Below are 15,968 nucleotides of genomic sequence, written 5' to 3' on the forward strand. Positions count from 1 at the left end.
GTAGTTGAGTATGATTTACTTATTGATTTGTGTCAATAGTAAACGAAAATGCACTTATATTTATCTGCAAAAGGTTCACATACAGGAGCTTTCAGCATAGTGTTAATGTATAACTAGTCGTCTATTTTGAAGATACATGTGCATAAACAACGACTAAAGCTGCCAGAAGTTTTTGCCCAAACTTCAAAGACATATTTAAATGATTAAAGCTAGAGGCATATCTTAACTGTAATGTTACTTTAATCATGTAAACTACCTATATACAGCAAGTTATTATGCATATGTGTTTGGGACAGAGCGGAACCAGGTCGCATATACAGGAGATATATGCAGCCCATAATAAATAAAAGCACGAGACGTACTGGGGTCGGAGAAGAACACTGGAAAATGTGACCATCTGTTGCAATACACGCGCCACGGTTCAGCTGCGCGAGAGAACACTGGCAGCAGGGTTGCCAGGTTTACACAACAAAACCCACCCATTCGTTACTCAAAACTAGCCCGAAACAAGCCCAATCGCGTTTCGGGGAGGTTCTCTGGTAAACATCGCGTTCGGGGGGTTAAATATGTGTGTTTTTTTGCTTCAACCCGCGGACATGAGACACAGCCCGCGGCAACAGTGTAGAAGTAGCCCAATTCCGCGGAAAAAAGCAGACTTGGCAACACTGACTGCAGTGTGAAAGCTCCCGCTCTCCACGCGCACAGCTCCTGCTCTGCCACTGCGCGCAGTGTGAAACCGGCGTTACAGAGCGAACAAAGCACAGTTTTATTCGGCTTCTGTTTAAAGTACTCCCACACTTTTGAATGTCGCGGTCTGGCTTTATATGATAAATGATCATTTTCACTATGCCCGGGAGCAGAAGCTGCCATTATTCTAGATCTTCTGTTCCATTCTAGAACGTAAATAATGTGCCGCCGACGCGTCGACGCATTTCACGGACGTCGACGTATTTTCGTAGTCGACGTCATCGACGACGTCGACGCGTCGTTGCAGCCCTAAACTGCATAGCAACATGCTAACAACCAATCAGAACAATTGTGGAAATTAAGATTCTAAGCATACAATGATTAACAGATTAAGAAAGCAACCACCCAGAACACCCTAGCAACGCCCTGGCAACCACCCAGAACACCCTAACAACTGCATAGCAACATGCTAACAACCATTCAGAACAATTGTGGAAATTAAGATTTTAAGCATACAATGATTAACAGATTAAGAAAGCAACCCCCCAGAACACCCTAGCAACGCCCTGGCAACCACCCAGAAAACCCTAACAACTGCATAGCAACATGCTAACAACCAATCAGAACAATTGTGGAAATGAAGATTCTAAGCATACAACGATTAACAGATTAAGAAAGCAACCCCCCAGAACACCCTAGCAACGCCCTGGCAACCACCCAGAAAACCCTAACAACTGCATAGCAACATGCTAACAACCAATCAGAACAATTGTGGAAATGAAGATTCTAAGCATACAACGATTAACAGATTAAGAAAGCAACCACCCATAACACACTAGCAACCACCCAGAACACCCTAATAACTGCATAGCCAACATGCTAACAACCAATCAAAACCATTGTGGAAATGAAGACTATATGCACACAATGATCAACGGAGTAAGAAAGCAACCACCAAAAACACCGTAGCAAAGCCCTGGCAACTGCCTAGAACACACTAGCTATTGCATTTTCGGAAAATGAAAAAAATCAAGCTCCTTTATAAAAACTGTACCAAAAAAAAAAAAAAACTAGCTAAGTACACTAGATAACTAAGACATGATTGAGATACATGGTGATAAAACAATTCCATAACACACACTCTTATCTTATGAGTGATATCCAGCATGTACGGCACAAATATAACTAAGAGAAGAGTGGAGATTTAATCAAAAGAATCAGTATTCAGAGGCTGTAGCGATGTGAAGCTCCCCTTATCCAGCGCAGCCTCACAAATGAGAACAACACTTACATCATATGGAAATAGTTACTGGGTTGAGATTCATGTGATTGTTTGAGGATAATATCAATCTACCGATGCTCATCTTTACAGCCTTGATCTGTTGGTTGACCTCCAACCCTTGACAAGGATAATGGCGTGATTAGGGCTCGGTTAAGATCTATTTACCACCTAAAGAGGCATCAAAGGCAAATTTACGCAAAACATTCCTGATGATACACGAATACATGTCGTTCCAAACCTGTATACTTTTTTTCCCTTCCATACAATGAAAGTCAGTGAATAAATGTTTCTTGATTTCTGAAGGATCATGTGACACTGAAGACTGGAGTAATGATGCTGAAAATTCAGCTTTGATCACAGGAATAAATTACATTTTAACATATATTACAATAAAAAACAGCTACTTTAAATTGTAATATTATTTCGCAAATCGCAATATTACTGTTTTTACTGTATTTCTGATCAAATAAATGCAGCCTTGGTTAGCATAATAGACTTCTTTCAAAAACGACCCTAAACTTTTTAAAAAGGTAGTGTATGTCTATAAATTAATCCCTTATAAAGGGTGCAAAAAAATTATAGCTCACTAGTATAGATGTATAATATAATATCAGTAAAAAAATTGCAATAATAAAAAAATAGCAACATATGTTGATAATATATTATTTATATATATATAAAGCATTTAATTAGATTTTTTTGTGTTTTATTCTTAATTTATTTAAACAAAATAGCATATAATTAGCCATAACATGAAATTAATGATCATGTTTCTTTTATATTAAAATCAGTCATTTAAATATTGGTGCATCCCAACTCACTAGTGGACTAGTCAGCTATTGGACAACTAGTTCAGCATGCACACCCATCCCTTCGTCACATCAACTAAAGCAGACTAAAGAACGACGACAACACAGCAAAGAAAATCTTAGGCACAATAAATGGGGTTTGCTCTAGGTGTGCACTTTCCGGAGATCTTTGATATAAAACTCTATTATCTCTATTATGACCTGTAAAGCTATAATGCTCTCAGTAAACGCAGGAACCGAGAGGCTGATGGGTAACAGGTCATAGAGAAAATGCATCCACCAAATCCTGATACAGCTAAATGTCTGAGTATGTGTGCTTGTGTGTGACAATAACTATTTTACACCAGGGCCTAATGAAGTGCTTTGCCTCACACACACACACAAACACACACGCATATGCAGCTCATTCCGTGGCTACGGCCGCTTTGAGTAATTCTGCTTTAGGATGTGGAGCTGATGGGTGTAGACGGGGGGCCGATGGCGGAGCGGGGCTGAAATTGATTGTTCGACAAGCGGAGACGAGCAGAGAAGGGCGAGTGTCGCGCGGCGTCGTGTTCTGTCTGCGACACCACGGGGCCACACGGCGGGGCCTCCATTTTGCTCGTAAAGAGCGCTCTTTAAACTAGCGGGGCCCCTGGGACCCTAACAGAAGGAGGGGGGGAGGAGAGAAAGAGAGAGAGAGGGCGAGAGACAAAAACGGAGAGGGCGAGAGAGCGAGGGCGGGGGGGGAGAAACAGAGCAGCCGCTAATGAGAACGACGAGTGCGCAAACATGCATGGAAATGACTGTTATTCTGTTGATGTGCATTTAAGTGCTTTTTTACTGCCAGCCGACAAAGAGAGGGAAATAACCAGTGATGAATGTTGTCCCCGTAAAGCATTCATTTTCCAACGCGGGAGGGGAAAAAAAGAAGTAGTGAAGACGGGAGGGGGGGGGGGGGGGGCAATGTGCAGCGTTGTTACGCCCGGCAAATATATTATTTGACTTCACTCAAGTGCACTGACAGGATGAGGAGAGAGCGAGAGCGAGAGAGAGACTATTTGGGGGGCACAGCTGCAGCGGGACCAGAGTTACGTTCAAAGCCGCAATTACCGAATTATCCTGATTAGCGATTGGCTTGTTAACAGCACAACCACTGATACAAGCGATAAACAAAAGTGCCACGGTTCCTATAGTTACTGTTAGTGCTATGTTAAAATCGTAATAGACTAATAACTTTAACAGATTTGAAACCTTTTGATCTTCTGTGTCAATCAAAGAGTATTTACCCGATTAAACGGAAGTAGGGACAGATCTTTTCTACCGTTTTGTGACGTAAAGGACTACAGGTTGTTGATGGGATTCTGAGAAGTGAGCGTTGCATTTAAAAGTTGAGGCAGATGAAGGCGAGCTAGCAGGGACGGGGTTTAAGCGGACTAAATGAAATTGGGGAAATCCTGCATACGTCACAAGAGAAGTCTGTCGTTTTCACTTGAAGGCCCGGTTATGACACTTTGATTAAAAATGACAAGGTCAAAAAAAATGTATATGCATGAATAGGGTTGGGTACCGTTCACATTTACCCAACGGTACCTTTTTTCGGTACTTAATAACAGTAAAGAACCTGTAAGTCATTTATAAAAGTGTTATTGACATTATGCCAGAGTTGCCCTGGTCGCTGTCTGCTATTGTCTGCAGGGCTCCAGACTAACTTTTTTGACTAGGAGCACAATGGCCCCCAACTGAAAATTTTAGGGGCACAACCAGAAATTTTAGGGGCGCACACCGTAAATCAACATGCTAACCAAATCTACTAATATCCACTTTATTACTAATAGGTATCGGTATCGTTAAGGTTTTAATGGTATTACTACTCTTACCGATACTGCTTATCGATCCGGTACTTTTAACAGTATTCTTACCGGTTCTTTTTATTATACTTTATTTTATTTTTATTATATATATATATATATATATATATATATATATATATATATATATATATATATATATATATATATATATATATATATATATATATATATATATATATAAAAACATAATTAAGAACATAATTAACATGGCTTTATAACCTGAAAAGTAAAATATCTATTGCAAAAGAAACCGCAAAGTTTGAATAAAATATAAAACATCTATGTGTAAATGGACCAGTGTGCAGGCATTCGGAAGGTCTGCTAACATTAATATTACAGTAAAGAACAAACCTACAAAGAAATCTAATAAAGTAATGAAATGTAAAATAACACTGCATAGTTTTCACTGTATAAATTGATAGATTAATGCTTATAAAAGCTAAAGTTATTAATTCAAGAGATGTGAATATTTGCCTTTTGTTCGATTCGAATGAATGGCTCAATCGTCAGCAAGTTTATTAGACGCTGCCCCTTTAAGACCGATCGAATGTAGAACTAATAATATCATATTCTCCTATTTCTCCAAACTATTTACGCCCATTTAAGATATAAACTGTTAAAATAACTACTCTCCAATCCGGTCATTTTGACACCGGCTATTTGTTGTTTATTTGATGGTTTAGACGCGCACACGAAGCCTAAAATAATATTAAGTGCAAATCGGTCCATTTCGCAGCACACACACATAAGCCGCCTTGAAGTTGGAAACAGCGTCTCTTGCGCGGATTATTGTGCATTTAATAGCTCTTTATTATCAAACACATCCCGCAGTTTAGCAACAGTAGAGACTGCAGTTTACAACAATCACTGAATCTTACGTTTAGTTTAGGTTTAAGGAGAAATGACAGCAGCTGTGAAGGGAAGGATGAGCTCGACTGAACACGGCTATAGGAATAGTTTTACCCTCATACCATCTTTTTATAATTCTTGGAAGCCAAAATCGAAAATAAAATTAGATTAATATCACAGCACATGCCTAAAGTTTAAGCAGAATAAACTTTTGTTTAGTTCTTGGCCATCGTCACTCATTAAAGCGGACTGACGTGTTGTGTTCGCTGTAGCTCCACGTGAGAGCGCTCGCTTTTTCTCTCTCCTGGATTGCGAATGGCAAAAATGCATCACGGACAAATGGTTTAATATTCTCTCATATAGAAACAGCTGGCAAAGATAGAATTTGCCAGACATAACGTCTATCAATTATAATTAGTAAGTGTATTTTCTTAATTTCTCCAGTACCGACAGCAGGCAAATTTACTGGTTGCACATGTGCGACTGGATGTAAAATTCAGTCGCACACTCTCAAATTTTAGTCGCAAAATGCGACCATTTAGTCGCACTCTGGAGCCCTGGTCTGCAATGTTTGATTACTGTAATATTTACTAGTAAATAGTAGGCTACTAGGTACTTAATTTCATTCATTAAAACAACCATATTATTATTATTTTTTTTTTCTTTCATTTCTATGAAAAGATTTCCCACAAATGATGTGTTATGTATTTTCTGGTAATCAAATGAAGACATTAGACATTAATTTAATGTATCTTTTAATTTAATTAAACTTTTTTGTCAAACAAACTGCTGCACAACTGAGCTTTATATGGTTAAAATTAAAACATGAAGAAAAATTGTAATACAATTTTTTTTAAATAAAGTTTTGATAATTTATTATTATATTAGTGTTAGTATTATTATTATTACATTGAGACGTATCTAAAATCTACTGTACAACAGTAATTTATTTGTCAAGTTAGCCGAACTTTTATTTTGACGGGTTGCCGTGAATTTGAGTTTCTGTGGCGTTGGTCGTTTTTCTCAAATGAAATGGTAAAATGCTCATGAAGTGACTCAGTGGCTCTGGAGATGACGTTCATGTCCTCATATGAGAGGCAGAGATGGAAACATGTGACCGTCACACGCGATTCTGAGTGAGAGTGTGTGTGAGGTAAACCCATAGACTGTAAACCGCGCGTCTACGCATTCATTCGCACAAAGACACGCATGGTTCGTATTTAAATGGTCTTTTTGCGGTTTAATATTCACAGACACTAGTCTATATCACAATATGCGTTCTCAGGTACCGAAATTTGGTACCGATTGATTTAATGTGAGTCGGTATTCGGTAGTACCGACGTAATTCGGTCGGTGCCCTTAAAAGTACAGAGTTCGGTACCCAACCCTTTGCATGAATAAGTCATCCACGAAAAGATCTATAACGTGCATTTAGAAAACTGATCCCGGACGAGCCCCCACTTTTAACAAACCTTCCTGTTTGTCTAGGAGAGAATTTTCATTTCTAGCCAACATTAATAGCTTAACAAAATCACCACATGATCATTCCATAGATTTAGGCAGAACTCCATCATTTTAAAACAATTACTTTTGCTAATGCTGTAAAGTCATGATGAATACAGGATCGTCTTCAAAAAGTGTAGGTTTTCAGAACCTTTTTGGCAGTACTCAAGTATTAGGCTGATTACCATTGGATAATATGTTGGGCATACTAAAAAGACATTAATAAAACGCAGAGACGTAAGCCGCAGAGATTGATGCATTCACTTATTTGATACAACTGCAGCACAATCCCACAAACACTGGCCCTGAGTACGATCTATAATCTGCTGTAAATATCAGAGCAATGGAAGTGTCTATAGTGTGGTAGAGTAGGAGTTTCTGAGCTGCTGCTCTGACCTGCTGTGGTGCTGATAACCGCCTCACTCCACTGTTCTGCACTGGACACGGAGAACGAGCGCTGGTGCATCCCCTCTTTACTAGTCCCCAAAGCCACGCCGGCCGCAGAGCCTCCAGACTGAAGGGAACTGCTGCTGTTAGAGTGAGGAGTGCCTGACAAACGAGAGAAGAGAGAGAGAGAAAGAGAGAGAGATTCGGTTAGAGAGACATTCAAATCACATTTTATAGCGCTGAGAAGTTACTTAACACACAGGTGAAATTCAAACGCATGATGGAGCCGTGGCCTAGTGATTACTACTGTACACATGCTCATGCAGGCGACACAAGATCCATCCCATCTCTTCTCTGCATCAATTTGGGTTTTCTCACTAATATCCCTATCAATTAAGTGGTTAAAAAGAACAAACCCGTACTATGGTTTTCTTGTAGCTCAAAAAAAACAGATCATGTCACTAGCAACGTCAAGGTTAAAGGTTTGATTCCCAGGAGATGCATGATATTGAATTTGTACTTTTACCATCTCATTGGCATCAACAAGATTAAAGCATTCCTTCATGCATCAAGCTGTATTAGAATTGAATAAGTCACATAAAAATGAAATCTATACCGTTTTTTTGTGTGTGTATGTGACAGTAAACATTACGTTTATGTAGTATGGTTTTGTATTTGTGAATGAACATACCGTAACATAAGACAAATGTCAGACTTTGTCTGACAATAAAGTTATATAAAATAATATGGCCCCACTTTATATTAGGTGGCCTTAAGTACTATGTACTTACATCAAAAAATAAGTACAATGTACTTACTGTGTTCAAATTGTATTGCAAAACACCTTTGCTGATATTGAGGTGGGATACGGGTAGAGTTAGGGACAGGTGTGGTGGTATGGGTAAGTTTAAGGGTAGGGTTAGGTGTAAGGGAAGTGTCAACTGTAATTACAAATGTAACTACAGAAATTAATTACAGATGTAATTACAAGCAGGTAATTTTTTAAAATGTAAGTACAATGTAAAAACATGTATGTACACAATAAGTGCATTGTATCAAATGATTAATTAAAATGTTAGTACATAGTAGTTAAGGCCACCTAATATAAAGTGGGTCCAACAATATCATAACTGATAAAATGTGTACCCTGAATGCAATGTAAATCCCTTTAAGAGAAATGTGTAAATGTAACTATACTGTAGAACTAAATGACAATCATATTCAATTACTATGGTATTTGCATGACTTGCAAAGGAATTATCCTAGTTCATGATTAGCTAATGTACCTAACATAAATCACCATGGCAAAGACGGTTTCTGCCAAAAATACAACAGTTACCTTTAAATAAGAATCAGATCAGTACACATAAAAACTACATTACTATAGTAAAACAGTGGTACTTCTAATTTATAAAACCTGAAGCTAATCAACTATTTTAACATAGATAAGATGAGAACCACACAGTATCAACCTCGGGACTAAAGAAGTCGCGGTAAAGATTTAGCGTATACATTTCCTATCTTGTCAGCGCATTAGTCTCGTCGTAATACATGAGCAGTCGGCTCCTCACCCCGTCTCCCTACCCTGCTCCCTCTGCGTTTCTGCCACTAATTAGCCCTTAATTAACAAGATACACTCGGAACGGTAATTAGCTCTCCCCCACTCTCCGCCTGACACATCCATCTCTCGCGGCGGCGCTGACGGCCCTCCCTGGCTTCAATCAGCGGATGCCCCGCGTTGGGCGCCAATTCACCGGCCTGGCCGGGTCGCATGGGGTCCTCTCCTCCTGTTTCTGAATACAGGCTTCTTGCTTGATAGAGATGAAGGCTAGTATTTAATTATCTGCATTCAGGGCTCAAGGTCAGGTTTAGACGGATACCTACAGTACATAATGATTTTTAAGATCCAACATTGTTTCTTCCTTCAATGCTAGTTCATTTTCAAATTGGTTTTATATTGCCTTTAGTCTAGTCTTCCTAAAATGTTTATAAAACAATTACATTTTGTAATGTGCTGTTTTATGACCCCCCCTCCCCCGCTTCAGTTGTTCCTGAGGCTTTAAAGAAACATCCATCTGCAGATATAATGTATGCTATGCAGCAGCAGATCAGAAGAGAAAAAAATCTGCTAACTTAAATGTGGCATCAAAACACATAGTAATGATTTCTTAATTGTTAAATGTAAACTGTGTCGAAAAAAATGGAAATGAATTGAAAAGTTTTACCCACACGCACCCGTTAACGGTTTAGCACCAACCCTGTGCACTATTAACTCTTGCAAAAACTTCAAAAGCATCCGGAAAACATTGATATTTTATTTACTAGGCTCTAATGCATTTCACAGTGGGACTAAACTTTTCTCTGTTGTTTTTCGCTTTATGCAATTTTGCCTTTTCCTTCGACACGTTCCCTTCGCTCCCCTCCCTCCTCAGCGCTGATTTGGAGCATGCTAATTTAGCAAGTACTCCACAGCGTGGGGTTGAAGCTCTATCGCTCTCTCCCTGCAAGAGACGCCCTTCCCCTATGGGGACCGCAAGATTAATATTCTCGCACCCAACAAGATAATTACTGATACTAATTAGACATGATTATGTGAATTTGATACACTTATTACTCTCGCTAATGGTTAGGACGCATTAGGCTAACAAGAGTCTGTTCTTCGCAGTTTACTTTAGCGCCTGAAAAAAACGCCTTGACACAATCAGTAGTAATTCGTGAGTAATTGAAAGAATAGAGGGTTATTCTTATATTTGTCTGTTCGGAGACATGTAATCACCACAGTATTGTTTAAAAGAAGATTTTATTAATTCTGTCATAATATTGCCCCTGACTGGATCCCTCACCAATGAATTCAGACGCCGCTGTTACTTAGATCAATGCCGTATGATATTGGCATCCTGCGGAAATGGTAATTATTGTTTTAGAGCAAATTGCTTATGAAGTATGTGTTCATAAACCTATTGGAGTATCAGTTATGTTCCTTTAATGCTCGTGAAAACCTGCGGCAATGTACTTAAACATGATATAAGCCACTGAGGATTCAACAACACTGCAGACTAAAATATGTATGTATAAATGTTAGGGCTGTCGATTTAACGCGTTAAAATTATTAACGCATTTAATGCACTTGCCCCGCCCAGACCTACTTAGGCCATCTTACATTTCATACAGTTGATTGATGAAGAATATGATGCAGGGCAACAACTCACTGTGTGAGGAAGCCTCTAAAATGCAGTTAGATTGGCCATAAAATTCAAGACAAAATGCCCCTGTTTGAGTTTTAGTCTCAGGGGGTTTTCACACTGGGCACATTTGTTGTGGTCCGCGTCAGAGCGCAATTGTTCCCGTCGGTGCTATGCACGAATCCAAGGTAAATCATCAACACTACCATCCCTTACATGTGTTTTATTGAACTTAATACGTCGGCATCTGATTAAATGCATGCGCAGGTTACTTTCCTAGGCACCCGAGACCGTGTTGCTTTCACATTCAGGTGAATCGTGGAACAGTTCGAGCACAAGTTGCGCAACTGAACTCAGACCACCTCCTTCAGGCAGTCTCAGATTCGCTACCCCTGAGCTCAGCTCACCCCACCAGGGTCCGCATGACAGCTTTCACATTACCAATTTTTCATGTGAACCGTGCCCTGTTTCGGACTAAACTGCCAGTGTGAAAACGCCCTCCCATTTACATCATGATATACAGTATAAGCAATATCACACGATTTCTGTTTTTCTGTCCAGAATAGCACGAGTGCAAATGCAATACTGATCTTTTAATAAAATAAACTAAATAAGTTAATATTGTGTTGTTTTAGACAACATGGTGTTGTATTTAGTCTGTTTTGCCAACGAAAATATAAAGGCAAAGCAGAACTGTTCGTCTCCGATTCCGAGCAATAAACAGCATTTAATTTCTGAATTCGCATTTTGAACGAATCGGGTGAACCATTAATGATTCACTGGACCATAAAGAGAACCATTTACTTCACCCCTGAATGAACGAATCGAATGAATGGCTCAATTACACATTTACCGCCACCTACTGGCAGTTTCTTTACAGTATAATTTCATATTTCCATATTAATAAAAGCAAACATTAAAGGTATAGTTCATCCAAAAATATTTCTTTCTGAAGCTACTTTTTGTACTATAGCTACTATTTGAATTTTTTTTTACACAATAATGACCTTTGACAATGACCTTGACGACAATGATCTTTTGGGAGTAATTTCTCAGCCAAATTTGATGTGCGATTAATTAACCGGCACATTGTGTAATTAATTAGATAAAAAAAAATTAATTGCTTGACAGCCCTAATAAATGTATATATATAATTAGGGCTGGGCAAATTAAGGCGTTAACGCGGGCGATAAATGTTTTTAAATTTGCGATTCATCGCGATTAATTACGGATTTTTTTTATTAATTAGTACAAAAATGTAATCGATTCCCAGCACTAATATATATATATATATATATATATATATATATATATATATATATAGTATAATATTTTATTCTATTTATAATATTATTATTATTATAAAAAAATTCAACCATATAATATAATGTATAATAATATAACACTATATTTAAAAAAATGTATGTGCGATTAATTAACCGCCACATTGTGTAAAATAATTAGATTAAAAATTGTAATCGCTTGACAGCCCTAATAAATGTTTATATAAATGTATGTGTATATATAGTATATTTTCTAATTAATGAATATATTAAAAAAAAAAATATTCTCACATAATATAATGTATAATAATATAACATGATATTTTAAAAATAAAATAAATATAATATTGATTATATATATATATATATATAAAGTATAATATTTTATAATTATTAAATATATTTTTTATATTCTTACAGATTATATAATGTATAATGATATAACAAGTTGCATTAATAATTAACTAACTATAATACTAAACTATAATAACATCTAACAAATGGTTTTACAAATAGATGCTACATACCAATGTTTGATTTGACTTATGACATAAACTGGACAAATATCAATTAAATGAATGAAAGCTAGCATCACTGCACAAGAAAAAGTAATCTGTAAGTCTATTAGTCAGATTTGCTTAAACCAATTTGATTCAGATTTAAGGCAGACATTTAAGGTCTCGAAAATCGACTAAACAAAACGACAGTCCAATATTCCCTCGCTCCAAAACAACTCTTTAAAAGACATAATGCCACACTCCTTTTATTTATGATTTTATTTTGCTCTCCGTCTTGGCTGGTGCGGGGAAAAAAAGACAAAATAAGCCCCTAACCATGTCTCATCTCCATCAAGAATTCAACAATCATCACTAATTGTCAAATTTGATGCTAATGATTGATGAATTAAACATGTCTCCATCAATTAGTCCCCAGAGAACAATTCTGCATAAAAAGGGGATAATGCAATTACAATGTGGAGAAAATCAGAGGAGAGTGCAGGGCAGAGACTGTACACAAGATCTCCTGCCACTTCACACACACGCAGAGAGTGACACGATGTGCGGATGCGGAGTTAGAGGTGACCATGGGCGAGTCTGGGGGGCAAAAGTCTCTGGGACATTTTGAAAATTATGTTTGTTTGTGCTTATTGTGGCTTAATCAATGCCGTGGGTTTGGGGCAGATGGGCAGCGAGATAGAAGGGGCAGTAGAATTGTGTGGAAAACCTTTTTGGAAATAATCATTGGTGAATATTATAGACTTGCAACCACCCCAAACATCCTAGTAACCACCAAGAACACCAAAGCAACCACATAACAACAACCTGCCAACCACACACAAAAGCGAAGCATCATAGTAGTTAGCGAATTTAGTACACAACTTGAAAAATTTTTTTATTATATAAAAAATTTAATATAAATTGATTGTACTGTTTGGATAATATATTATGTTATAAATCCTCATCCGGCACTTTTATGATTAAGTCTCCTTTAATGACACTTTACCACATGCGTTAGTCTCATGACGGCCTCTTTCAATAATGGCACAATCATTTCGGATGCTCTTTTATATGCGAGGAGAACGGTGCTTGCCTGACTGCGTTGTGCCAAGTGTAATGTTTGGTGGAGGGGGGATTATGGTGTGGGGTTGTTTTTCAGGGGTTGGGCTTGGCCCCTTAGTTCCAGTGAAAGGAACTATACCAAGAAATGTTGGACAATTTCAAGCTCCCAACGTTGTGGGAACAGTCTGGGGATGGCCCCTTCCTGTTCCAACATGACTGCACACCAGTGCACAAAGCGTCGGTCCATAAAGACATGGATGAGCGAGTTTGGTGTGGAGGAACTTGACTGGCCTGACCTCAACCCGATAGAACTCATTTGGGATGAATTAGAGCGAAGACTGAGAGCCAGGCCTTCTCGTCCAACATCAGTGCCTGACCTCACAAATGCGCTTCTAGAAGAATGGTCAAAAATTCCTATAAACACACTCCTAAACCTTGAGGAAAGCCTTCCCAGAAGAGTTGAAGCTGTTATAGTTGCAATGGGTGGACCAACTCCATATTAAACCCTACGGATTAAGAATGGGATGTCACTAAAGTTCATGTGCATGTAAAGGCAGGCGTCCCAAAACTTTTGGCAATATAGTATATGTTCTAATCTATCTATCTATCTATCTATCTATCTATCTATCTATCTATCTATCTATCTATCTATCTATCTATCTATCTATCTATCTATCTATCTATCTATCTATCTATCTATCTATCTATCTATCTATCTATCTATCTATCTATCTATCTATCTATCTATCTATCTATCTATCTATCTATCTATCTATCTATCTATCTATCTATCTATCTATCTGTCTGTCCACCCATCTAGCCATCCGTACGTTTATGTAGCTATTTTTGCAGTTCTGTTTAGTGCCACTAGTGCCACAAAAACAGCACTCTACACCTTTAAAAACAAACATTTCACAGGTCAAGAATCTTGATGATTATGTGCTTTGATTGTTCTTTTGAGCAAGTGTGTACAAATGGTCAAATCATTATCGGATCACGCCTCGAAAAACATCTAAATGTCCTTTGCACTTTTCTTGCCATCCGTACACGCTATTAGGCTAAGTATTAGGGTCCTAGTGAAGGGAGGCCTGAGGTTGTGGTGTTAAGTAGAGGCGATGGATTAGCAGGGGGTGGTGATGATTTCTCCTCATCTCTCCTCGTTTCTCTCGCCGAGCGCTGTCAGATGGCTGATGAGCCGTGGAGCGAGCCCTGACCCTCTGAGCCGCCGCTGCCATTATATACAAGTGTGGAGATAATGAAGCATCCATGCTAATGTCGAAGGGAGGGCGGGGGAGGGGTCAGGGTGGAGGGGGGTTTGTTAGATCATCTGCTGTTCAGGTCAAAGTGAAACGGCACCGCGACACCCTTACAAACCGACAGCCGTCTGGATGAACAACCTCGACTTTGAAAGACATACAGATTACATTGTGTTCGTTTGCGTAAACTGCAATGATCTCGCTGCCGACATTTGAAACGTGGCAGGTCCGACGGAAATGTTGTGACAACCAATAAACCGATATCTTCAGCCACAACTTTCAGATTCTAGAGCTCATCGTAAGCAGAAGCGGCGTCCATTCGATTTCAAGCGGTGTATTGGATAATAAGCATCTGAAAGTGTTTTCGAAAGACTTGCGACGTGATACAAAACATCTTATTTCCTTCTCACATATAAAAGAGCATCCGAAATGATTGTGCCATTATTGAAAGAGGCTGTCATGAGACTAACGTATGTGGTAAAGTGTCATTAAAGGAGACTCAATCATAAAAGTGCTGGATGAGGACATTCATACCAAAACACATCAACAGTGCTCATTTAGGATTTACTAAAGGTTGGTGGTCGACAAATTTGGTTGATGCTGATTTCCTGTAGATAGCCAGATAAGGAGGGTGGCCATTACCGGTCAAAAGTTTGGAAACAGTACTACGTTTTTTTTTAAATAAGCCTCCAATGCTTATCAATCCTGCATTTATTTGATCAAAAATACAGCAAAAAACAGGGTCATGTGACACTGAAGATTGGATTAATGGCTGAAGAAAATTCAGCTTTGCATCACAGAAATAAATTATATTTTAAAGTATATTAAAATAGAAAACCATTATTTTAAATGGCTGATGAAAATTCAGATTTGAATCACAAAAAATAAATTATATTTTAAAGTATATTAAAATAGAAAACCATTATTTTAAATGGCTGATGAAAATTCAGATTTGAATCACAAAAAATAAATTACATTTTAAAGTATATTAAAATAGAAAACCATTATTTTAAACAGTAATAATATTTTGCAATATTACAAATTTTTTCTTTATTTTTGATCAAATAAATACAGGCTTGATTTTTTTTACAGAAAATTACAGTAAAATATCTGAAATTCTTAAATATATTATTTTAAATTATCCATTCTATTATCCAATTCTACCATTCAAAAGTTTGGTGGCAAATTTTAGAAATGATGCATGGTAGAATTAACACTTCTTTTTAAATTGGCAATTGAACAAAGTTATCAGCCAAACCCATAAAGCCAAAAAACACACCAACCTCGAAATAATAAAAATTCGAAATAATATTTTAAA

General features: G+C 37.8%; 1 protein-coding gene across 3 annotated transcripts in view; it reads right to left on the minus strand.

Moving 5' to 3' along the window:
• agap3 (ArfGAP with GTPase domain, ankyrin repeat and PH domain 3) overlaps positions 1–15,968 on the minus strand; it is a gene marked incomplete at its 5' end in the record, with an annotated part of 270,237 nt that overhangs the window by 48,500 nt on the left and 205,769 nt on the right. For all 3 annotated transcript variants that reach the window (XM_079806208.1, XM_079806209.1, XM_079806207.1), the window contains one exon: positions 7,380–7,532. In XM_079806208.1, coding sequence (XP_079662334.1) covers positions 7,380–7,532 — 153 coding nt within the window. The remainder of the gene's footprint in view (positions 1–7,379; positions 7,533–15,968) is intronic.

The sequence above is a fragment of the Gobio gobio genome (assembly GCF_949357685.1).
Source record: "Gobio gobio genome assembly, chromosome: 23".
Classification (NCBI taxonomy): domain Eukaryota; kingdom Metazoa; phylum Chordata; class Actinopteri; order Cypriniformes; family Gobionidae; genus Gobio; species Gobio gobio.